Source organism: Lingula anatina, chromosome 9 (genome assembly GCF_051362555.1).
Source record: "Lingula anatina isolate TDL-2025a chromosome 9, LinAna3.0, whole genome shotgun sequence".
NCBI lineage: Eukaryota > Metazoa > Brachiopoda > Lingulata > Lingulida > Lingulidae > Lingula > Lingula anatina.
Window position 1 is genome coordinate 17142968 of NC_141775.1, and position 26321 is coordinate 17169288.

Here is a 26321-nt window from a genome sequence, read left to right on the forward strand (position 1 = left end):
TTCACGTCGTTCTAAATAAATTATGTAATTCACAGGTATTATTAATTTACACCGAAGCCTACTGTGGGAGGTTCAGCACTGCTTCACTGCTTAAATAGACCGCTGGTTAGTTAACTTTCTCCAAGATAAAAACGACGATTTAAAGCGGGCTAGTTTGCAGCGCTTCGTAGTTTTAATTCGAATGGCAAACATCTCTTGGTCCGGAAAAAGAGGAAACATTCACTGTGAAAGAAATTGAAAACATTCGCTGAAGAAGAAAAGTACATCCAAGTAGAGGGGTTAGAAAGGACATTACATTAACGCGTTTTGCATTGACCACAGCTGCCATAGACGGTTGATCCAGTTCATGTCAACCCCTCATTACAGTAACAAAAAAATTAGAAAAGAAAAAGAAAAGCGTAGCGCAAAATAATAATTAAAAAAAGGTTATCAACGACTTTGAGAGGATTCTAGAATTACCAGTAACTGAAGAATTGTCCAATAACAAATATGTGGTATCACAACGCAAACAAGCACCTTATAGTGTTCCATTTGATTTTGAACTGTGGGAAACTAACACATGGGGCTACGGCATCATTAGACCAACCTAGGTACGGGACGGACAAAACAAGTCCTGCAAGACAAGGCAGCTCAGTGTGGAGCACGCCGCTAAGGCCTCAAGTGTGGCCTGGGTTTGTTCACCGAGCAGATACACTGGATAGAAGTGTCCGTCAAACCTATCTACCACAAGGCTATGCACTGGCAGTCAGCGGCATGTACGACCAGAGGTCTCCTCGCACATTTAAAGCAGAGAACGAAGCAATAAAATATATGTCCTATGATAAGGTACGTTGACATTTTTAAAATAATTTTCATATGATGATTTGACGGTGGTTATGTAAAGGGGTCTCATATCAATGTTTAGATTGCAAATAGTGTATGGTTCCTTACAAATCTCATAATCATGTTTATGAAATGACAATGGTGTGTAGAAGACCAGCGTTTTTATCGTTAACTGCCCAAGAATTTGTAGACAGCGTCCTAATTCCTGTCGTTCTCTGAGCACTCATTAGAACTGTTCTGTCTAATTTGAAACAAAAAAATATACATGTTAAAGTGTCAAAAGATAAAATTGAATGAATTCAAAGTTGTGTTCACTTTTAAAAAATATATGTATGTGTGTATAAAACAAAGTCCCCAACAGACTCAATTTAAATTTAATTCTCATTTTTACCATGTCTTTACATTCTGTAAAGGGCCTAAATTGTAACGTATGTTCCGGTTAACGTAGGTTCCAGGTCGCTTATTTTTAATTCATATATTGCGTTCTGATATAGTTTGTGGCTATTCAGCCATGGTAAATAATACATGACTTAAGGATGTTTTTATAAATATTTTAACTGTAACTTGAGGGGCTTTACGTCATGGCTAATACTATGTTACGTATGTTCCCCAGAGAATTTTTTTTTCTGTTACTTACTGAAAATTTATATTGTGATTACATGACAGTTTGACATTCCTCATACATTATTTGGATGACGAATGGAAAATAGTTAATTGAATGCTTATTTTATGTCAGAAAGGTGTATTTCTCCCTTTTTTAATATTCTGTGACAAGCAAACTAACATTTAAGTGCTCTCTACAGTAGATTTTCACAAGTTTTGAAACGTTGTAGGAGTTAAATCAAAGAACATTACCACTGATGATTGAATTTTAAAAGTGAGTAAAACGTTTCTACAGCTGGACATTTTGCATTTGCGTCAGTAACGTATGTTCCTTTTTGGAGTTAGACGCTCGATGTATTATTTTTTTTTTATCATTCATGGTTCTAGGACAGTGAAACTTTGATACCAACTTCTTCTTAGTTCGCAATTCTTCATAATTTGCAATCTGTGCACTACATATTTTAAGAGCATGTCTGTGAACTTATTTGTACCTCTATATTGGGTTTGGGTGAGAAAGCCTTCGTGAAGTACGCGCCAATTTCAGGAAACTCAAGAAATTGCGTATCAGAATAATAAAATGGACCTCTAATCAATTAAGCTGTATCTTGGTTTCATTCAACCGCCTGCATCTAATAATTTCCTTAGTATACAATATATAGAAGAAGGTAGAAAGGAAACGGGAGAGGAAACTGGTGAGACATTAATCGGGCACATATACAACACATTGTATAGATATCCACATACAGAATAAGTGCGTATCCCAATCAATGCCAAAATTAAGAGAAATATTGGAACTGTCCAGATAGCTGAGAAAATGTTAAGTGTAGTCTTCAAGAGCCAATGAACCTCTCTGGCATCCCTCACCTTGGCAGCATTTCCTCTCCCCAAACAGCGTCCCATGACCCACTTCTTCTCCCCAACATCGTCCCATGACCTACTTCTCCCCAACAGCGTCCCATGACCCACTTCTTCTCTATAACAGCGTCCCATGACCCACTTCTTCTCCATAACGACGTCCCATGACCAACAACTCCCTGGCAGTGGCAGCGACATAAGACCCAGTTTAAAAATCATCATCAAAATACTTATTATTATTATTATTATTATTATTATTATTATTATTATTATAAGGATCATCCCAAAGACAAATTTGGAACTCCAGACTTCGATCTTCATGGAGCCCGAGGAGGTTTTTTAAGCGGATTACAAAGGGCGTTTGGGAGCTCCGTAAGGAAAATGTTTGACTCAGTCGGACTTGAAGAGCAAGGCAAAAAGCTGCCAATTTCATTTTTGCAGCCTCTGGTGAGTTTTTGAATATACCATTAAAGTGATACAAAGAGCCCAGATTATGATTTAATGTTCAGGCCTATGTTATGTCGATGTTTTAAAGTTTAACAGTATAGCTTAGGGCAATAGAAATGGTAGAAGAAAAGCCCATGAAAGTAGTATCAACTTAACCATATGTCACAAATCACCACCAATAACGACTTAATGTTAATAAGATGAATGAAAATGTATACTCGCGGATTTTCATGAGAACTGTCCATGAAGTCTGTATTGTCACTGTTGTTTTATTACTTGGGGTTAAACATGTTCAAGAAAAAGTCTGGATGACGTCACTGGACGACCAATCCAGTGCATTGCATATATAACTGGAGGTTAAGGGCTTGTGGCTGCCTAATTTACTACTGTGGAGCCGTTTAATTAGTCCGATCTGTGACACGGTTGTTCAGCATTTATATCATGATATAACTATGTCGGTAGTTTATTACATGACAGTCTGTCCGTTAATAATGTCTGCATGAACTTTATTAGGGGTGAGAACAATGGTAGTTCTTAAGCGCTATAACGTGGTCATGATATTAGCACGCAATGAGATTAAGACTGGGTGCCCATACCTAGATCAATCTAACAGAATCGATCCAACTCAAAGGGATTCTCGCTAAATTGCTTTCGGCTTAAGCGGCTTAGATGTCTGACACGCCTACTGAAACTGCTAAACGATAATTAATGACACCTAGCAGCTAGCTTCAGTAGGCGTGACAGACACCTAAGCCCCTTAAGTTGATTGCAATCTAGCGAGAATCCCCTTGGAGATAGATCGATGCACAGTGAGTACGACAGGGTCTGGGAATGGTCCCTTATATAAGTAGAGGAAAAGATTGCTTAAAAGGCCAGATGCACTAAAGGTAAGGTTGTGATTGATTGAATTGGCCTCTTAGAAAAGATCTTCGGAATTATCTCTTCTCCTTGGCACATCAGAAATAGTGCTGTGACATTTTCAGTAGCTATAAAGCCCTTGATATTTCTCTAGGTGTAGATTGGGGCTGAAACAACGTCCCCTGTTTAAAGGTCAGGATATTTAATTCACAAATTCCCGTAATTTGTGTTTGAGGACGCCATCATTACCATTCTCTCTATCAGATTAATACTGATGAAGTGTCGATGTGGAAGTTAACTCCCACACAACACCAACCTTTAATAGCACTTAAAGGTACTTCACAAAGGGTAACAAACAAACAGGCGTATTGATTGACAGTTTGCTGTGATTAAGCAGAGTAGCGGGTGTATGGAAGAGGCGCTACTCCCTGTAGAACATAATGCCTCTTCCGGTAGAACTTTTCAAATAGGAAACACTGTGATGTTAGTAAAGTGCAAACCCATTAACTACCAGTCTTGTATCTGAAGAGTTGAACTCTGGTGGTTTGCTATGATACGCATACCCGATCAGGACTGAGCATCTCTATGAGAGCTGTTATCCAGCGGGCATGCTGTGAACGCTTTCTTATTTTTCTAAATCAGTTGGTAAACATGAACATTTGAAAGCATATTAAAACACGGTGGACACTGTAACGAAGTTCATATTACAGATTAAATAAATCTATAGTGTTGATTTCATTGCATCATGTCTCTTACTTGTTCTCTACTATTGTCGGTACCTTTTAACTACTGATACAAAACATGCATTTATGTTCGCATTTAGTGCATTCAGAACAGCGAGACTAACAGATCCGCAGATCAAATATGGCTGACCCACTTGAACTCTTGTTGCGTAATCCCTGCAGGATATCTATTCAGTGTCTTATCGGGAATTAATCGGCAAGCTTTTTAGTGGGTCGCTGTATTTGCTCATTCTGAACAAATGATCCGCGGACAAACTGATCCGCCGACTAAATATGGCCAACCCTACTTAAAAGCAAGCCGCCTAACCCCTTGATGGTCACCCCTCCTCCACACGCGCCTTTGAACAGATTAAATCTCGGCTCAGCGGTTTAGTTGCCAGGCCCCTGCAGCGACGGCGCGTGTGGAGGCGGGGAGACCATCAGGGGTTATGTGGCTTGCTTTTCAGAAGGGTCGGCCATATTTAGTCCGTGGATCTGTCAGGCCGCATTTAGAACCAGCTGATCCGCAGACCAACTAAGTCACGGATCAAATATGGCGCGCACTTGACAATGGATTGCGCGCCGGCCCAGCAGGGACAGAGCTATTAAATCTCGGCACGCTTTCAAGTGGGTCGCGTCATATTTGTTGCGCGGACAAGTTGGTTTGCGGATCAACTGGTTCTAAATCATCCTTAGTCCGCGGATCAACTTGCTGTGAATGCGCTCTGTTATTCCCCAGGCACGTGTCACGGTCAGCGTGGACGGTAGCCAGGTGTTTGGCAGGTCCTCAGTGTGGAAGACCGCCCTGGCAGCCTCCCCTATGATGTCTGCCTATGACGCCCTCCTCCAGGCGAAGATCCTGTACGACTTCACCCACCCCGAGAACACCACTACCAACCCGTTCCGTGTCATCCTAGAACCGTCCATGAAGAGACAATGCTACATCGTTAAACAAGTCGGGGACGTGTCGACCACGCCGCTGTTCCAATGGTCACTTACGGTTATCAGTAGGTCAAAAGAGGTAATAGGACAAATGATCAGTTTGGGGTGGGAGGTGGACTAAATTTAGACAACACATACGATGAAATGTTGCATCTACATATTCTATGACCAATCCTTACCGTAACAACATTTAATTTCTTACTTAACGGTTGATATGACCCTATCGTCCATTCTTGACTAGAGATAACTGAAAAGCACATGCTTCCCTTGTATTCTTACTTCGGATAAAACTTAAATTTGAAATTAGATTTAAATTATGTACTCCATTATTCAAAACGGTTGTGATACATGTTCGGCACTAAAACAAGTGCGTATAAACTCTTTCTCCAGAACAGGAGTGATTCAAACATATCTTCTTAAATTTTCCTTTAATTTATGGTTTCAAATTTATAAAATTTAATACAGATATAGTAACTTTGAAGCCAAAGAATGATGCGTTTTTATTTCTGCATTTTCACATATTTTCTGTTATTTTTTTCTGTTATTGTTTGTTTCTTTCCAGGTTCTCATTTCTGGGCCCTGTGTCCCCTCGAAGAAGCGGGTTGTTGTGCTGCCTGGGTTCAGCATCCGGCTCGACTATGCTCCAATTCCAAGATTCTTTTTCTGAACGTTATCTGAAATATTCTAGATATTGCGAAAGCGACTCCGCAAAATTAACATATTGTTAGTCATGAAGTCGCACTTCAGTAATTCAGCTATTTTAGTCGGATATACAGTAAGTTTTTAAGACCTTTTTTTGGGGGCGCCGCCAGATATTTGAAATCTAGGTGCTCAGGACGCTATGCCTCTGGTCCAAATTTACCTCAGGTGACGTACCAATCTTTCCTTCGCTACCCAAGATCAAAGTGACCAGCCTCTCGGCAAACACGGAGCGTTAACATAACGTTACCATAACGTTATTTGGTTATATAAACGTTATGGAAACGTTAAAATAACGTTATGTGCTGGGTGGCCTGCCTGTCAAGCCGCCGTTACCACAGCTTTTGATAATAGTCTGTGAACGGTCTGGGACGAGGCTTGGAGAGGAGCTTGGAGCACCCTGTTCATCACACGCCACCCTCGAAGATGTCCGAAATAATTAAGCCATGTTGGTTAGATACTGGCGGCCAACTACATGTAGCTGAGAGCACTTAATCAAATAAATAAATAAAGGAAGGAAGAAGCATTGACCAGCGTGCTTTTCTTGAAATTCCGTACATGTGTAGGGGAGACCGGGGCTAGTTGGACCCCGGGGTAAGTTGGTCCCCCCATCAAGTCTCTTCAATAAAGTTACTTTAAGATGCTAAATTATTTCATTTGGACTCACTGCCGACGCTTTCTTCGCACTATTGGATACGGTCACTTTACAAAATGATGTGATCAACTATCTTACCCCATAGTTACTTTGTCATAAATTGATGGGGGGCCAACATACCCCGGGGTACAACTAGCCCCGGTCTCCCCTACATTGTCCTTGTGTTACCGCACACAGGGCGGGTGGTGGCTTATTTAAGAATATTTGGGCAATCGACTAAAAAAAAAAAAAGAAAACGGAAATCGCACGGCGCGTTCAAGCGCTCGCCTAGCGGCACGCCTTTTATTATTTGAATGTATATTAACAAGCTGAACAATAAAATGAATTTTTCTGAACCCAACCTCTTTTTTTAAGGCAAATTCACAAAGACTTGAAAACCAAGACACCAAACGAAAGATTTATAAAATGTTTTGTAAATATTTTCAGTTTTGTTACGTGGTGCAGTCGCCCGGATTACTGGGGCACAGACAACGTCTTGCAATCCAAACACTTTGGACATTGCGCGAGAAATAAATACTTCATATAAGATAAAAACAAATTTATTTCTGCACATAAGTGAAAGCAACGGGACAATTGCAAAAGACATAACACTAAACATGTGTTTGTGTGTAATAACTTTATACAGACTGTCTCTAGGAGTATTCTGCAGAAACTCTATTGTGTTTATTTAATTACACAATTACTACGTGTGTGAAGTGTGGTAAAAGTCAAGTCTCCAATTTTTATAATTATCCCCGCACTTTTGGGACAAAAGTCGGGGATCATTTAATCCCGCCCGTCCGTGCGTCCGTGCGTCTGTGCGTCCGTGCGTCTGTGCGTCCGTGTGTTAGTAATTTCCGCTATCTCCTCCTAGACTATTGCTGGTAGGAAGTTGAAACTTTGGGAATTGGAAGACCCATCTTCAGAGATGTGCATGGGCACATTGGAATTTTAGTACAACAGGTTGTCGGGCTGTTCCTGGAGGGTGGTTGATTCAAAATTCTTATTACATTGTAATTTCTGCTATTTCCTCCTACATCGTTAGAGATAGGAAATTGAAACTATGGGAATTGGAGGATCCATGATCAGGGATGTGCATGGGCATTTTGAATTTTAGTGCCACAGGGGGTTGGGCTGTCCCGGGGGGTGGTTGATTCTAAATTCTTATAACATTGTAATTCCCACTATCTCCTCTTAGACCATTAAAGCTAGGAAACTGAAACATTAGGAATTGGTAGACCCATGATCAGGGATGTGCATGGGCTCTTTTGAATTTTAGTGCCACAAGGGGTTGAGCTGTCCCCGGGGGGTGGTTGATCCTAAATTCTTTTCACATTGTATATATATATTTTGTTTCTGTTTGCGCCCCTGACGAGGCCTCCGGGCCGAAACGCGTGTCGGGCTTTTTAAATTCTAAATTAAATGGAGAGAAAAGACTAATTTGTTCCTTGTCTTTCTATCTATCTATCTATCTATCTATCTATATATATATATATATATATATATATAGAGACATTACGTATATGAATTTCTCTTCTTGAGTAATTGTATTGATTTCAATTTGTAACATTTGCAAAGTCATATAACACTGTGTACATGCATTTCTCTATAAAATAGTCGAACATCAGTTTTTACATGTACCACAACTTCTATCTGGTCCCTGCAATAAAAACGTATTCTGGCACGAAGCTGGTGTGAGAGGAATGGTAGTCCTCGGACTGGAAGTCCGGACTCCCATAATGATTTAAACAGGTTAGAGTTAGTCGGAATATCGGGATTTTAGTGTATGGGACGAATGTCAGCTATACAAAGTAATGGGGAACGGACTACGGTTCCTAGCGGGATATCATTCCTGTCACACTGTTTTTATTCTCATACTTATTTTCCAGTCTGTATACGTGATGATTGTACTCCACATCTAAACTTTATACAGCGCTGAGTTCATACCTTCCTAGCCATACCAAGGCATCCATTACCCAAAGCTGTTTCTAAGTACTTGAGACATTTTCTACTATCAATGCGAGGTTGGTGGTAAAATAAAACTCGACGAGTTACACACGTGATTAAGACAAGAGAGATAAAATAAAACAAGTTAAATCTTTTTAAAAATAACAAAGTTGCGTAATCTGGCTTTGCCAACATTAGACAGGAGGCAGTTACGCCCCCCCCCCCACCTCCCCCCCCCCCTTTCTGTCCATATCAAAGAAGATAATGACTCCTATGGCCTAATCCATATAGCTTTTCCTCTGGCGTTCTCCTCGTCTGTCCGTAGAGCTGCCCGAACAGTGAAAGATTGTATCTTGCACGCCACCATGGACAACACTTGAATAATGCCCACAGTGACAAAAACACCACATGTCCACGTGAACACCTCTGAGCCGCCTGTCTTCTTAGTCACCACTGCCGCTATTAACCACGTGATGTTAATTGCCATGACAACCGGTAACAGGATGTTACGTAATTTACCCAAGTCTTTGCCAATCTCGTCCCCACTCAATCCGAACTCGGTTGCGGTCCCAATAACTGTGTTGCGTAATGTTTCCCAGAATTCCGTTTCGTTATCGGACAACTGCTTTAAATATTGTACATGACAAGAGCACGTGACCTCGAGTTCTTCTTTCAAGTCAACTTTTTCTTCATTTTTGGTGTCCCAGTCGATCTTTTCTGACTCGGGGCGGTTTAATGGACAGATGGTGGGGACATCTCGCGGCCGGTTCTAAAACGAAATAAAGATAAATGACTAATTACTGAAACTGCATGCGTTCCACTAATGGTATTACGCGAAAAATCGCGAAAGTCAGGAGAATATATATAAAATATCAAGGCTTTGACCACAGCTATCACATCAAATATTATTCGTTGAATTGAAATGCTCTCATTCCAAAAAGCGCCAAGTTAATCAATATTTCATCATCAGTGTACAAACCAGTGGTTAAATGGACGATTGGTTTTAGTTTTTAACACTAAAAATGATGGTTTCAATAACGTAACAATACCATTATTATTATTATCACTGTTATTATAACACACTGTAATAACACAGCATAGCAAGCTCATTATTATTATTATTATTATTATTATTATTATTATTATTATTATTATTATTATGATGATGATGATGATGAACCTCCCACCTGTTCTCTCGTACCCCAACTTTGGTCGGCCATGTTGCAATACATGTAAATCGGCAGCAGTATCTGCAAGGCCGGAAGAAGACTAAAATGAGGAATGGCTCGCAGTATGACGGACCAATGGCCCGGGTGCAACAATACCGAAAACAGGAACGGACTCAGAAAGATAAGGATGTTGAACCAATGAACTGGCATCTGTCCTTCTTGCGGTGTTTTGTTGTGATTTCTCATAATTTGGTCCACTTGTCGCCATGTTTTGTTGATGTTTTGCCCAGTGCTGTTGTCATTCTGCCCACTTTGATAATCAGCTAAAATACAACATAAACATACCTTTAGCAGTTTAATGTTGACAAGGAAGAGAAAAATCCATAATGACATTAAGCACTAAAATTTAAGATTATGCAAATGATACGAACAAATTTTCCAAAGATAATTATTTTCAGTCCTTTTTGACAAAGTTTACACTGTCAGATCATTAAATACTTAACATGCATCTGATACATGGGGAGTTACATAACATTGACTTTTATGTAATTTCGCGCTTTTGAAATTAGAAGCATGTGGACATGAACGTGCAGCGCGTGCAGCTGCTCGTGAATATATTTAAAGTGATTGCTTGGCCAAGAGTGCACAAAAATATGCTCACTTGCAAAACTCCCGCCATGAATATCGAAGGCCATTTCCACGGCGAGACACACAAACATGAGCGAGATGAAGACTACAAGGAATGTGGTGGCCCGAATCTGTACAGAGCACCTGTGTCTTGTCAACAAACACAACACAGCATATCCAGTACACATCGTCATCACACCTATCACACCAACTGTCACGTCTATCCCCTGAGCATTTAGACCAAGAGCCATTTGGAACATGAAAAACGCTGGAGAAACGATTCGCATCAGTAGCAGTGTGAGTGAATAGGCAAAAAAGAAGACATTGAAGTTGGAGTTGGCATCCGCCAGCGTCAGGTATCTTGCAATAGACAACACAGTGTTACTTAAGATGGAGAGGTCCCAGCGCTTTCTTTGAGCGAAGAACTCGTCGTTCGACTCCGGACAGAAGGTTTTGTTGGTGGAGGTTTCATTGTAGCCCACTTCCCAGCCTTTGCTCATCATTAGAAGAGACATCCAGCGGTCTTCACCTGAAAACAAGAAAAATAAATCATAAAATTAAAGACCAATTATGCCTCTCATAATTTTTGTTATAATACAGAATAAATAAATATCCGGGAGCACTCATCAGTATAAATAACCATAACCAAAGCTGTTTTGGGGATCGTGTTATCCGAACTTGTTTTCGAGCTGTATAATTACATTTGTTCTGTTTCTACTACAATCCGACTGTTCCCTCCATTAATTTTGTTCACCTTTTTAATTAAAAATTTAAAAAAATATCCGTTTCTGACAAAAAGCAAAACTAATGAATCATTCACAAACCCATGTCCTTCAATAAGCTTTCATAGCCGGAAGTGACGTGTGAGCTGTATTCATCGATGACGTCATGGAGTGCTGCCGCCCTGTAGAGTGACAGACAGCCAGGAGCGCAGAGTACAGAACCCAGTGTATACTCCGTCGATTTTCCCCACCAGTGAGCTACAAAATTAAAGTACACGTACTGATTTACAAAGCCTTATATCCACTATGTGTAACCCAAAACTTGTGCAGTAAGACTGGGTTCCCATGCCTAGATCATTCCATCTGGATCAATCTACAGGGTTACCACTTAATATGGAATATTATTTTTTGGCAAGTAAAATTTCTACAAAATATTTAATTTCTCTCTAACTACTTTAAATCCAAAGCTGAGGTGTCACTCCATGTGTAGCCAGGTGTGTTACCTAATTAACACACAATTCTCGAAACAATTGATGCATGCAGTTGCATGTTCTGTGGTCAGAAATGTGAGGTGTGGTCTTTTCGGCAATTTCTACCCTTGTATAAAAACGCATGGGTTTGGTCAATCTTTGGAGTGTGTTTAGAGAAGCAACAAAGGGATCGCTCTGAAACTTGGCAGGTACCTTAGTGAAGATATGGTTCGACAGCTAAGCAACGCAGCTTACTATGGGATTCTTGCTCTCAGAGAAAATGGCCAGAAACGGACAGCCATTGCCAGGTAATTCAACAATTATAAGGAACCGTTTGTGAAGTCCTCCAAATTAATGTTGCAACAGGGGCACCTACTCCAATACCTCGACCAGGGTGTCCGCGTATCACACCAAGAAGACAGGATCGCCTTCTCCTTAGAGGACGCCGTGCTGGTCGTACAAAGACAACCAGTGTCCTCAGAAAAGAGAGGCAGAATGTCATTCAAACTCCCGTTTCAAGGTCCCACGTGAACAAGATATTTCTGCGAGCCGGTTATTTTGCGCGAAGGCCAGTAGGGAAACTACTGTTAACAGCAGGTCATATACAGCGACGTCTGCAATGGGCTGGGGACCACGTGCGTTTGCAGCCAAAACACTGGAATCACATCGTTTTCAGTGATGAGGCCAGAAATGGATTTTTTAGGGTTGATCGTCGAATCCGTGTCCACCGACGTGTACGAGGGGCATAAAACAATGATTGTGTACTGCCTAGGGTGCAAGCAGGGGATGGTAACGTCTCTGTTTGGAGAGCATTTCATGTCGGTGCCCAGAACCAGTTGGTTTTTCTAGGAGGCAACCTCATCCAGGATTCCTACAGAGACATTCTACAGCAAACAATGCTTCGATTGGTAAGAGTCATCTTCAGGAACAACTTTGTGTACCAAGACCACTGCGCAACCCCACATCGAGGCCGCAGAATCACTGTTTTTCTTCAAAACCAATGGGTTCAGCAACTGCCCTGGCCTGCAAACTCTCCAGATATGAACCCAATTGAAAATCTGTGGGCGGAAGTAACTCACAGAATTAATAGCTATGGTCCTCGGCCGGTAAATAGTGATGAACTGCGATAGGCAAATATCACTGCGTAGAATGATATCCCCACCCAAACTCTAAAAAACGTGTCACAGGGTATGCCATGTAGGATGAGGGCGCTGCAAGCGGCTGCTGGAGGTCATACCCGCAATTACTGACTTTTCATGATTTACTGTAGTGAGTTCTTTGACTGTGTAACATATCACTGTCCGGAGGCTATCATTTTCTTTAATATCTTATCTTAAAGTTTATACTGACATCAAACTGTTGATATGGTTTTCTGGGGGTGTTCCTTTCTTTTGAATGGCATCTTATGTCAGATTTGATATTATTGACCAAAATATCTCACAACAGAAGACTGGATGTTATTATCACTCAGTGACATAATTTTTTTAATGACTCAAGCCAAAAAATCTTTAATCAGCACTCAAAAATAACAATGATAAAAAATATTCCATATTAAGTAGCAACCCTGTATGTTCTGGGGAATCTTACTAAATTGGTATCTACTTAACCGGTTTAGATGTCTGTCACGCCTAGTAAAGCTGTTAGCGGGTAATTATCTTTACCCCCTAGCTGATTCGGTAGGCGAGACAAACATTTAAACCGGTTAAGTTGATAGCAATTTAGTCAGATTCCCCAGGGAATGAGACCGATGCAAATATCTGTGGGAATTCTGGTCCCTACAAGTGAACGTCCTTGTTTTTAAAGCCTTATATCCACTATGGGAAAGCAGAAACAAGTGCAAGTATGTAAAAGTAAACGTCCTGATTTTGTACAACCTCTGTTATACTAATACTCCCTGTGCATAGGCAAAAAAACAGTCCCAAGTACTGCTTAAATTTGTAAAATGTTACCGTTCCAAATTCAATTCATTCATTCCACGTGAAATTGTTAAGCGCTGTCATGGGCGTCCGCAGGGGGGTCAGTCGGGTCACTTGACCCCTCCCCCCCCCTGGAATTTTGGCGGGCACGTTAATTGCTGGCACTCAGCCAATACTTATCTCCCCCCTCCAATGACTTTGACCCCCCCTCCCCTGGAAAATTTTCTGCGGACGCCCATGGGCGCTGTATATTTACTTTCATAATTATCCGCCTGGATAAGAAATTCATACACCTTCTTGGCAGTCTATGAAAATATTATTTTGCAAAGAAGCAGAATTAATTGTTCCAAAATGTGGGCTATTCCCCCTTATCAGTCAGGTGTCTCCCAAACAACCGTTAGACAACTTACAAGATAGAAAATAATACAATTTAAGTGTCATGATGGAGACATAAAATAAAATAATAATCGATTTGACCCTAAAATTAAAAAAACAACTTACTTGTTATTAGTTTTATCGGCGGTTTTACTCAGCAGTTTTACTTTTACTTACTTTACTTAAGGGAATTTAAGTGGTGTTTTCCAGGATATTCAAGACATTTATTTATTTATTTATTTATTTATTTATTTATTTATTTATTTTGGTGTACTATATCGATACGCCTTGCATTGTCCTAATGATTAATTGTTCTTCTACTTTCGCAGAAAAATAAACAAAAATCACTTTTGTCATTATAATAATAATAATAATAATTATTATTATTATTATTATTATTATTTATTAACTTACCAAAGGCGTATTCAAACTGCTGGAACCACACCAGTGCACTGGCCGTGTGTCCTATAGGTTGAGTTAAGCCGCAGATAGCTCCTAGACGCCGGTTTAGGTGACACGACCACAGCAAGGCCCGGATGTCTTCAGCTGTAAACTCCATGTCAGCGTCCGTGACTAACACGTAGCCAGTCGGCTCTTTTACGTCCATCGTATCACCCTGGTTCTTCTGGTCACTACTGCCATTGACAGAAGCTCCAATAATTCTGTACCTAAGGACATAATTGAAGTACATGATTTGGCTCCATCGCTTTTTGTTTCGAATTTTCCTTGAATCTTTCAGGTGTACGAATAACATGCTGGAACTGCTTCTACTTCCGTCCAACCGCCACCTGACCTGTACGCCGTAAGGAGTAGGAGACACGCGGATATCGCTGCTATCAAGAGAAAAATACGTCTGAATCAACTGAATCAACTGAGACGCATACGGCCTTAAGTGACCGTCGCGTGCACCGTCGTCCATGACGAGGTGTGTTTCCACTTTGACGTCACTTAAAATATCATCAAGAAGGATGCATTTCAGACTGCATAGATACTTGCTGATTTCTTCCACAGTTTCCTGATACATTGTAGTGCACACATATAATGGCTCCGTGGAGTCTTCTGCACCTTGCATAAAACTGACATTCCCTTGTTCGAGACTCAAATTAAGAAATATGAACTGTTCTAGGAATAGAAAGTTGACAGATGGCGACCGGAAGATCTTCTCGATAGGAAGTAAAAACGTGGCGTTTGCTCTGTGGGTAAGTGACCGGTGTGAGCAAGTGATAAACCAGACAAGGACGCCGACAAAAATAATCACGATTTCTATTTTCTCGGTCAAATAGTACTTTGCCTTTTGCTGATGGTTGTTGACAATAAGGTAGCCAATGAAGAAGCACATCAGAATCACGTGCGACGCATTAAAAACCTGATGTTCCAAGCAGAGTTTAGCGCTTGTTGAGAATAATAGAAATGTTGAAGCTGCCACTAAAATCAAAACTGAAACAGTTGTAATGATTTCAACATCCACATAACTGAAATCTATATATCCTGTGCCAACAGTCACACGGCGATAAACCAGAAGAACACAAAGCTTTGTAAAACTCTCTAATAACACTGTCATCTTCTGGTGTTCCTCTTTTTCCTTAATCATTTCCGGAGTTCCACTTTGGGATTTAGACTGCCGTAGATTCCAAAGTAAAGCAACCACACACTTCCCGAATACAAACAGCATAAACTGATCCCAGGTCAAAGAGGCCACCGTTGCCATGACAACTGCCAGTGACACCGCTCCAAAGCAACGAAAGCCAAAATAAACCCAGGAGGACTCTGAAAAGGCAATATAACGGTCACGTATGCTATAAAACCACGATTTTGGTTTAGAGTTTAAGTCTCCCGAACGAATATCAGCTACGTTTCCATTTCTGTCCAAAAAATCAAATGCAGATTTCGAGTTGTATTCTGGATCTGGCTTTTTTGACTGGAAGCCAGGGATGGGACCCGGAAGAAGAAGAAGGATATGTGGCGCCAGGAAGAGGACAGATACTGGCAGGTTGGGTAAAACGTTGGCGACGAGCAGCAGCTGGGAGAGCATTTCAAACACGGCGTAAAGCACAATCTGGAAAATACGTGAAACATACTGCTTTTTTAAATAAACATAAAAAAGTTATAATAATAATAATAATTCAATCCAATTTTGAGTTCTAAATATTTTATGTTTTTTAAGCTTATGAATCACTCGAATACAGAAATGAAGACACGACAATTTCACTCGAGTCAGTAAGAATAATTATGAATAGTAGGCAAAGACGGGTTAATAGGCCGTTATTGCTGAAATTTCCGACAGTATTTCTGTTATAATTCAAATCCAGGGCGCATAAAGGTGACAATTTAGCTCAAAGAGCGCATTCAGAAGAGCGGACTAACAGGTCCGCGGATCAAATATGGCCGACCCACTTGAATACTTGTTGCGTAATCCCCACGGGGAATCTTTTCAGTGTCTTAGCGAGAATTAAGCTTTCAGTCGGTCACCGTATTTGATCCGAGGATCTGTTAGTCCACTGCGCTAAAAGTAGTCCCATAGTTTGGCCGATGGTAAGGAAATAGGCCCTACTTTACTGAAATATAAAAAAAAATCTACAAAGTCTATTACACAAAACTCTTTCAAAAGCCACAATTACACAAAACTCTTTCAAAAGTCACATTTACACAAAACTCTTTGAAAAACCACACATTATACCATTGTTATTTCCAGCCCACTGGGCGTGTTCAGGGCGTGTCTATCCAGTCGCCACATCCCAATGAGAAATGTGATGGCCTCTGTCACGAAAAACACACCTTCGCATACTGCCGTTCTGGAAAACAGAGAAACAACATCTTATAATGATTCACATCCCCTGAAAAAAATTGTCTCATTTAAAGCTCGCTCAAGGTTCTCAATCTGTCCTAGAACATAATGTTTTTTCTGTTTTAATGAAAAATGTTCTTAATCTGTTCTAGTGCATTCTGAAGGCCTTTCCAAAAACAGTTAAATGAGACGAATCTTCGCAGGGGATGTATCATCATATGCATGTGACGTATATTAAACAAAACACATACATGTAACAAATGTACAATGATAAAAATAGCAAAATTCTGAAGACTGTGCATCATGGGTACAAAAATCTGGCGTCATAATTACAACCCCACAATTTCAATGCTTCTGTAACCAAGTCCAAACTAAGTTGTATATCAAACTATGTTGAATACACTGTTTACCTTGATGAATCTGGTATCACATGGAAGAGATAGACCAATGCCATTTTGTGTGATATCAGTAACCCTGACGCAACTAACGCCAAAACACAGGTGAGGAGCTAACGGGAACAAGGAGAAGAGAAAACACATTATCAAATTATGATTATTGAAGCTAAAACGCAATCCTTTTTGGTTGTAATTTTTAGTAGACCACATACGAAGAATGCATTACCTAACAACCCCCTCAAGTCGGTGTAAAGGTTGCTGCTGTGATCAGTTTGTTTGTTTTTTTTATTCAAACACGTAAGTTATACTTTAAAACAGGACATTTTAATTTTTCATCATTAGATTTCCTTATAATGTCAAACCGAGCACAAAAGGCTGCTGAGAAGTTATTCTTATTCATCGTTTACATCTCAAGCTACACGAACTAGTGCTGAAGAAAATTGTAATTCAGAATACATATATTTATGTACATGTAAATATTTATAGCCTATAGTGCGAATAATCCAACACAAACAATTTTATGGTTATATAAGGATGTAGCAATTTTTCTTCATTCAACAGATAAAATTATTGTTTACCACCAATATTTGAATGTCTGTTAAGAGAACCCTCATTAGGATCGATGACAGTTTTATTATGAATTTGTGCATTTAAATTGCATCTGGAATTGTACCACCACCCCAACTAGTACCTAACAAGTTAGAGCAATCACTCATCCGACACACCTATAGGTGGCGCTAGTTGTTTGTTTTCGCAGACCGCTACAAAAACCGTGACCCACACGTATCAAATGTCTACGTACGTCATTTTACACTGCCTGCTGCCTCTAAACTAGGGTCCAGATTAAAAAGGTTGGGCACACATCATTACCCCTGTGAACCAAACATAGGCAGGGTTAACACCGGGCAGGAGTTTTTTGACAGCAGGGGTTGAATGTTACAAGCAGGACGGGCGGGTGTGGATGAGCGTGTGTATGGATCACGTGTGTGATTATCATATTTTCACGTGTATGTCAGCTGACCAGCCTCAATACGCTTGCTGACACGTGGTTGTCTGTTGGCACGTGATTCCAATGTCAAAATCGTCTTGAAACTATTTTGCTACTACTGGGGTACTTTACTACTACTACTACTACTATTATTATTATTATTATTATTATTATATTCAACTGATATACTTTAGCTCAACTTGTGTTTTGATTTAGTTTTATATTATAAGCAGATAATGTCACTTAATAACTCCACGTACAAAGAGGGGAGGGGCAGGTATTTCTATTTTTCACTACTCTACTTTATTTGATGACACGTGGACCTCCAAGCACTGTTTTAGATAGCACGCCATGTGTTATCATTATGGAACTGAACTGACAGAAAACTTCAGGTGATTTCGCATATCTCCGTTAGATGGCGGTCTTGTCAGTGCTCAGAAAATCGCTGTTTATTGGAAACAAGCAGTTGAAACCTTAACAATGCTGTCATGCATTTCCCTGCTTTATTTCCAATGATAAGAAGAGTTTCGATTTTGTTCATATTTCATTGTAACAGTGAACGAAGGACTGTTTGTACTTAGCTTATTAATTTATTTCCATGACCAAACAATATTTCACATCATTTTAAACGCAACACACAATGATATAACATCCCAATATGGAACCTTCTTAATGATCTTAATAGTGTGAAATGAAAACCTGCGTTTCATGACTTCATAAACGAAAGATTTTCAGCACATGATGAAAGTGCTTGTATCCGAAAACTAACACATATATACAATATAATGTTGTGTGCTTACCTGCATATCTTATTTGCTTACTTTTCAAAATCAAAAATTTTTTAACGCATTTTAACAGCAGAACATGCACTTCCAGTTATCCCCTATCAGCACACTGGTCAAGAGCCGCGTTTCTAATTGTTCTCACACGTGGCTTTTAGTTCTCAACTACTGCATCAAGAACTGACTTTAGCCAATAAGTTATATAAATTCTTGCTTGAGCTGACCCATGAATAAGATGAGCTCGGACCACCACGTGTGCACTGATATGACGACCAGGGCCCCGTATCTCGAAAGCATCGTGCATTGCGACCGAGCGCAAGCGTCTGGATTCCATAAATCGCCCATACTCGCCCCATATAATACATTGTAGCCTCTATGTGATATCGCTATTCGCAATACGCGATGCTTTCCGGTTACGGGGCCAGGTGCGACACACATGTGGTAGTCCTAGGAACGAAAGTCCGGGGTCCCATATAAGCAGTACAGGTTAGGGTTAGTTGGAGTATTGGGGTTAGTATATGGGACGAATGTCACCTGTACAAAGTAATGGGAAGCGGACTTCCATTCCTCTTACACCGGTGTCATGTACCAGAAGGTCCCCCATGACAGAAAGTCCGGGACCCGTTATTGAAATATCTGAAATAACGAGTCCCGGACTCTGTATCATGACAATTGAATATAATATACAGGGTCCCCCGGACCCTGCATTTAACCGGACCCTACGTTTCATGACTATCACGAAACACAGAGTCCGCCCGTCATTCAGAAGAACTTGGTCTAAAAGCTAGGGTCCTACTGTAGAATAGTAGATATTTAGTAAAAGCGCTTTATATTGACAATCTGGGTATAATAGAATTATAAAAAAGCAAACCCTTGATGCAAGTAAATGTAATATAACAAAACGGCGGTGGTTTGCACAACGACCTGGTGGTGTAGTGGACAGCGACACGGGTGATAAGCCTACTATGGTATCCAATGACAGGAAACTATGCAGAAATTAAACAATATGTTGGTTCGAGGTTCGAGTCCCACACTAGAGTTGATATTTTAACGCCTCTATTTTCACTCTTGTTTTTTAAATCTATAGTTAAATATTTAACTTACTGTCCATTTATAGTGTGTCATTCCGCAATAATATGTGTTATACTCACTTTTGATTATATTCCATACCTTTTTTAATTGGACTTACTTAAAATATTTCACACATATCCCATTGCATTGTGATGCTTTGGACTATATACACGCGTGACTTATTTGATTACCACTCGCACATGTGTGTAAGCTAGTGATACACAATGAATCGATGCTAAACTGTGCAAAACGTTCCTTTTATTTAGACTATAGCCGTGACTTAGGCTACAATGACATAAATGTGTGACATAAATGTGTGACAGCTAGCGTTATACAGTGCATCAATGCCAAATTGTGCAAAATATGTATTTTCTGGAAACTGACGAAATTAATTAGTTATTAAATATACATGCTTATGGAGTGTAATTAAAAATGTACTCATTTAATTTTGTTTACCAATTTATATAAAGTTTTAATTTAAATTGCAAATTGCATAACCTTAATTAAAATTGAATCAACCCAAAAGGAATGTGTTCCATGTTTCTAAGGGTATAAAATGGCTAGCTCTTTGCGATGTCAGCATGGATTTTCAAGCAGTGCGACCTTATTTACAACATGTCAGGTACAGAAGACGAACAACCGACAATCAGAAAAGAGCAATAAGGAGAAGCGCTGCAAACCATTATAAATTAATTATAATTTAAATAATTAATTTAAATTATTAATTTAAATAAATTAAATATAAATATATTAATTATATATTTAATTATACATTTATACTCGTTTAACTTCAAGACTGTTTAATAAAAGCGAAACTTACATGTACATTTAAGGTACATATTTATATTTCTGTTTTAGCTCGAAAGCTGCTGCTTATATTACAGAGCTGTGAGAAAGATACATGCAGTTGGAGTAGAGAGTGGAAATGAAGAGAGGAAGAAGGGGAGATGGAGGAAAGTAGAAGAAATCGAAGATAAGAAAACTGCCTTGTTACAAGAAATGCACGACAAAGAGAAAATGACTATGAGGAAAAAAACAATTACTATACTGATTAATAAAATAAACTTTTTTTTGTAAAATCAGGAAGTTCACCAAGGGCACTTATGTATTCTGAATAAATTTATATTTCTTAAGTGATGTTCTTTCTCAATTGCATACAAAAGATAATCCTGCAAATTAGTTTATGAAATGCGAACAATGCACATTTATACTACGCGTTACACTTTAACAGAGGTTAAGAATGTTTATTTTACCTTTAATCCTTATAATTCTTTCCTCCGTATCAGTTAACATTATGTTTTAAGTGTGAGATTTCATTATTGCTCTTCATTGCGGACTTTCAGTATTAAAACGTAGGGTCCTAGGACTTTCCGTACTGAAATAGAGTGTCTAGGGGGACTCTACATTTCAGAACATAGAGTCCGGGACCCGTTATTTCGAGACAGGGAGTCCGCCGGACTCTCAGTTTTAAAACACCGGGTCCGCCGGACCCTAGAATGGTAGGACTCTGTGTTGCTTGACACCGGCATTAAAGTATTAAAGGACATTTTTTTTAACTTATTTTTTTAAGCTGACGGAGGATGCAAGACGATAAATAACCATGTATAACGGCAAAGACTAATGCATTCAATAACCACATAGGGGAGATTGGGGGTAATATATGTATTTATAGATTTCGTATCACCCAACCTCCCCCCCCCCCTTTTTTTCCCTTTTTGTTCCCTGTGTAAGCTATAGGAGTAAATATATCAAATTGTATTTTCTCATATTTCCTGATTAAAAAAAACATCTTGTCCATTTAACAAACATATATTACTGTGTCGGAGAGAATCTGCGAGTTAGACACTTAACTGTGAGATCATGCCCCCTCCTCTGCTTAATGTACCCTGTATGTAATATTTCAAGTCCCTGTGACCAAGGAGTTATAACAGAAGGTGTTATAACTCCTTGCTGTGACAATGTTTAGAGATAGACAATCCCCAGCAGGCACAGTGGCGTTGGATCACGTTGAAAACATGGTTGATACGTTGAATTGCCGTTGATCTACCTAAATGCAACGTAAAATCAACGTTGATCCAGCCACGTCAAAACACCGTCATAATGTGACGTTGACTCAACGTTGTATTTTGGCTAAATGCATTGAAAAAATCAGACAAAGCAGGCATTTGGATGTTTTTACAGTGTACGTTATAATTGTGTACCTGTGTTTTGTACCAAAAATAAAAACATTTCAGGTCATTTTAATGTCTTTTCATGCAAGAATGTTGTCTAACAACTGGGGTTGATACAATGATGTTATCTGACGTTGATCCAACTTCTTATCAACGTTATGGTTCAACGTTGTTTCAACGTTAAAACAACATAATTTGCTCGCTAGGTTGAGTTTGGCAACATTTGACTGACTACTGAAAATGAGCGAACATGGCGTTTCTTCATATTTTGTTTAATTCATAGCTATTTATTTGCCCTATGTCCCTGCAATTAACAGATGAAAAGAATACTTGTTTGGCCAGTGAACAGGTAAGCAATAGGGGTTATTACATCATTATTCGTTACACTGGCCTTAAATACAAGGAACTGTAAATTAACTTTAACATGCATTTATTGTTACCTGTACCTTCTGAATCTCCAATGACCAACCCAAGTATATAATTACCACTGCATCACCACTGCATATTTTGTTTAATTCATAGCTATTTATTTGCCCTATGTCTCTGCAATTAACAGATGAAAAGAATACTTGTTTGGCCAGTGAACAGGTAAGCAATAGGGGCTATTACATCATTATTCGTTACACTGGCCTTAAATACAAGGAACTGTAAATTAACTTTAACATGCATTTATTGTTACCTGTACCTTCTGAATCTCCAGTGACCAACCCAAGTATATAATTACCACTGCATCACCTCTTTCAGTGTCAGTACACTTAACAGGTGTACAGGGTGATTGACGAGTGAACGGGTAAGCAACTAATATTGTGAATGGTTATATAACCTTACACATCAATTTATTGTGAAAGTACTTGCAATTCTGTTTTCCAAGGGCGGCTAGGCCAACTTGTAGGCCATAACAAATCCTCTCCGTTTCCTGCATAGAATAGGATATAACACCAAACCTTAAGTGTGACAGTGTGTCAAAAATCCACAGCCCTCTATATTTTAAATATCATATAAATACCATGTGCCCGAATCCCACGCCAAAGGGGGGGGGGGGGGGGGGGGGGGGGGAAGGTCGGCGTCGCACCTGCGCACTCCCTTTAAATAATCTTGGATTCGCCCCTGGGGACCCCAATCCTAGAATTACCATTCCTGCCACACCTCTCTGTGCTTGACACTCAGTGACATGGAAGGGTTGACGACTACTTTCTGCTTCAAAGACGCCGCTACACATATATGCGTCCCACTCGTGTCAATTTAAAGAGCAAAAGAAAAATGAGACACGCGACATTCGTAAATTAAAGCAACTTGAACACAGGCTTACTGATTATAAATGTCGCTCTCAATAGCTGCCGGAAGAATTGTCGCAATATGTCGTAATAGAATGCATATATTAGATATTTAATTGAAGAAGTTATTTATGAGGACGTCAAGAAATAAGCTAATTATGAACTACTGGGTACCTGAGAGACAAAGCGGAATGGGATGGCATAGATCACGCGAAAGAGAAAGGAAAGACATATATGTGATTAGTACAGAGAGACCCCTGCCTGTATAAGTAGGCCTAGAAGAGAGACGGTGAGTAGAAGTTTGTAAATCACCTGACCATCGTCACTGACACAATACATGTACATGTCTTACTGGTGTTTATTGTACGCGTACTCTTCACAGATCACAGTCACCCAGGCCACCGTTTTTTTTAGAACTTTATTTACATGTAGTAGGATTCTGTTGAACTTTTCAAATATGCGGTCACTACATCACCGGCTATTAATAATAATAAAAGGCTTCTTATATGGCGCCTTACATGCTACCTCAAGGCGGCTTACAATAATGGATAATATAACTAAAATCATTAAAATGACTCCAATATTTAAATCTAAAACACTCATTAAAAACCATTTAAAATTAACACTACTAAAAACTCAATATTATTAAAATATAAAATCTAAGAGATATAGACAGATTAAAAAATGTGGGTCTTTAAAAGGGATTTAAAATTGTCAAAGTCTTCTGCTTTTCTAATGAAATTCGGTAAGACATTCCACACTTTGGGGGCGTAGATTATAAAAGCTCGATCGCCATAACTTTTGAGGCACCCCTTCTCTAAAACAGAATGTTCTAAAATAATGCCATTCTCAGTATTAAAACGTGTGGACCGCCCCCCCCCCCCCTCAAAAAAAAAATAAATAAATAAAAAAAACCCTACTCGCTAAAAATAATCAGGATTAAAATTAAGAGACGACAGTCATTTTTCACCTTCAACTGCAACTCACCATCATCTTGCGACTCCTGGCAAACAGCACTGATCACTAACATCAACTTCAAGACGCCCTAGTGTCACTATTTTATCAGTCCAATCGTTGTGTCTTCAGCGGTAATATATATATGGAGCTATTACCGGATGACCATTGTCCACGGAAGACTGACTTCTCACTGGACGTCAGACGTCACCAAACTCTCAGCCAATCAGCGCCCAGTAATTTCACTCTCCAACCCACACAGGTGCTTTAGCTTTTGGTGACGACCCTCGGGACTTATAAACGGATAAACCGAGCCAAAAATTTGTGAGCAATTGCCAAATAAACGACTCCAGCAAAGAATAAACTATCCCAACGTAAAATTACTTGACGCAAGCACACCGGCTGGAGTCATGAATTTGTGCATTTTTTGCTCTCAAATCCAAGGCTCGTGTTAGAAAACAGCAATTATCGTTTATAAGCTCTGGGGTCCGTAACTCGAAAGCATCGCAAATTGCGATAGCGATGTCACCTTTCATTTTGAGTCTATTATATGGGGCGAGTAACGGAATACAGGCGCTTGCGCTCGGTCACAATTCGCGATGCTTTCGAGAGACTGAACCCTGATCTTGCTACATGTCGATAAAAAAGTCAGTTCACACAATGACTTTTCTGAATTTCCCACGCATGAACTAAGAGATTCTTTATTATTTATTGTTTTTTTAAAGCTGTTTAAGGCAGTTACACGTACTCTAGTGTAAATATTTGATTATAATATTCACTACTGCATAACCCGCATTACTGAAGGAAAGTAGCGTAGGTTATTTTTAAAGTTATGGAAACAATTTTGGTGATGAAAGCAGCTGAAGGTAGTGTGTAACAAATACTAGTATTGGCCAGATAGGGTGCCCTCTACAAGGGCTACAGATTGATTTTTTTTACAAAGTAATCACAGATAGATAGACAGTCATTTGTGTTTCTGGCTTTTTTACATTTTCCCTATAATATCTGCCACTCTGGTGGGGGGTAACCTATTTACCAGTAGAGCAGTAAGACCCTATTCCCAGAGATTAGATCGATCCAACTAGATCGACCTAACTCCCTTGGGGGTTCACGCTAAATAGCTGTCAGCCGAAAAATATACAGCTTGTAGTAGGGGGGACGGACATTTAAGCCGAATTATCTGACAGTAATCTAGTGACTCCCCACGGGGATAGATCGATCTAAAATCTATGGGAATGCACCCTAAGACTGGGTTCCCATACCTTGATAGATCTAACAGGATTGATCCATCTCCGAGGAGTTTCTCACAATTTTTCTTTCCGCTTAAGCGGCTTAGATGTCTGGCACGCCTACTGAAGCTGCTAAACGATAATTAATTACCCCCTAGCAGCTTCAGTAGGCTTGCCAGACATCTAAACGGCTTAAGGTATTGCAATTTAGCGAGAATCCTCTTGGAGATAGATCGATCCAGAATTAGTAACATAGGGTCTAGGAATGGTCCCTAAAACGCAGCCCTTCACAGATTTCGTCCCCCCTCTGGCTAATTCATGGGACACCTCTCCCCTGCGGCCCTGTGATGAAATCTCAAAGATAATTAAAGGGTTGGTAAATGTTTACATAACTACACAGGCACTACCTGTTCTCTAGTCCCTGCCAAATTTCTCTGATTTCAGTCAAGGCAGTCAATAGATCTGACCTTAATTCTTTACTTTGTTGTACTCGAACCTACCTGAAGGCAACCAACTTGAACGATCAATGATACAAAAAACCACTGAAAATGGCTTTAAATGCCACACTAGTATACCATAATGCAAAAAAACGAAGCAAAACGTTCCTCATCGCAAAGTATTAAAAAAAAATCGCCACTCATACGCAACAGAAGAATATTAAAAAAATCTCGGTCCGCACGCGATATAAAATAGAACTAAATGAACTAGCTGCAGGGGCCTAGCATTTACACCTATAACTAGTAGTCGAGATTTAATCTGTTTAAAGGCGCGTGTGGAGGCGGGGAGACCATCGGGAATCAGCAGCAGCGCATTTGAAGTGTGGTCGGCCATATTAAGTGGGCGGATCAGTAAGTAAAAGTAAAA

General features: G+C 39.7%; 2 protein-coding genes across 9 annotated transcripts; one reads left to right on the plus strand and one right to left on the minus strand.

Moving 5' to 3' along the window:
* On the plus strand, nucleotides 1-6476 carry LOC106163253 (uncharacterized). Its single transcript, XM_013540792.2, has 4 exons — nucleotides 1-825; nucleotides 2557-2727; nucleotides 5047-5328; nucleotides 5812-6476. Exons 1-4 carry the CDS (start codon nucleotides 490-492, stop codon nucleotides 5914-5916), a joined length of 894 nt encoding a protein of 297 aa, XP_013396246.2. The 5' UTR covers nucleotides 1-489; the 3' UTR covers nucleotides 5917-6476.
* A 650-nt stretch (nucleotides 6477-7126) lies between these two features.
* LOC106175224 (uncharacterized) lies at nucleotides 7127-24427 on the minus strand. Of its 8 annotated transcripts, none has more exons than XM_086995303.1 (9): nucleotides 24262-24343; nucleotides 22447-22543; nucleotides 17004-17101; nucleotides 16486-16600; nucleotides 14223-15885; nucleotides 11150-11305; nucleotides 10360-10854; nucleotides 9717-10021; nucleotides 7127-9298 (listed from the first exon to the last, which is right to left on the minus strand). In XM_086995303.1, the coding sequence occupies exons 3-9, from the start codon at nucleotides 17045-17047 to the stop codon at nucleotides 8801-8803; spliced, it is 3276 nt and encodes a 1091-aa protein (XP_086851429.1). In that variant the 5' UTR covers nucleotides 17048-17101; nucleotides 22447-22543; nucleotides 24262-24343; the 3' UTR covers nucleotides 7127-8800. The 8 variants fall into 8 exon arrangements, with proteins under 8 accessions (XP_086851429.1, XP_086851427.1, XP_086851426.1 ...); XM_086995301.1 differs by lacking the exon at nucleotides 22447-22543 and adding an exon at nucleotides 22824-22916 and having other exon boundaries at nucleotides 14223-15864; nucleotides 24262-24282; XM_086995300.1 differs by lacking the exon at nucleotides 22447-22543 and adding an exon at nucleotides 22824-22916 and having other exon boundaries at nucleotides 24262-24282.
* Nucleotides 24428-26321: the final 1894 nt, after the last annotated feature.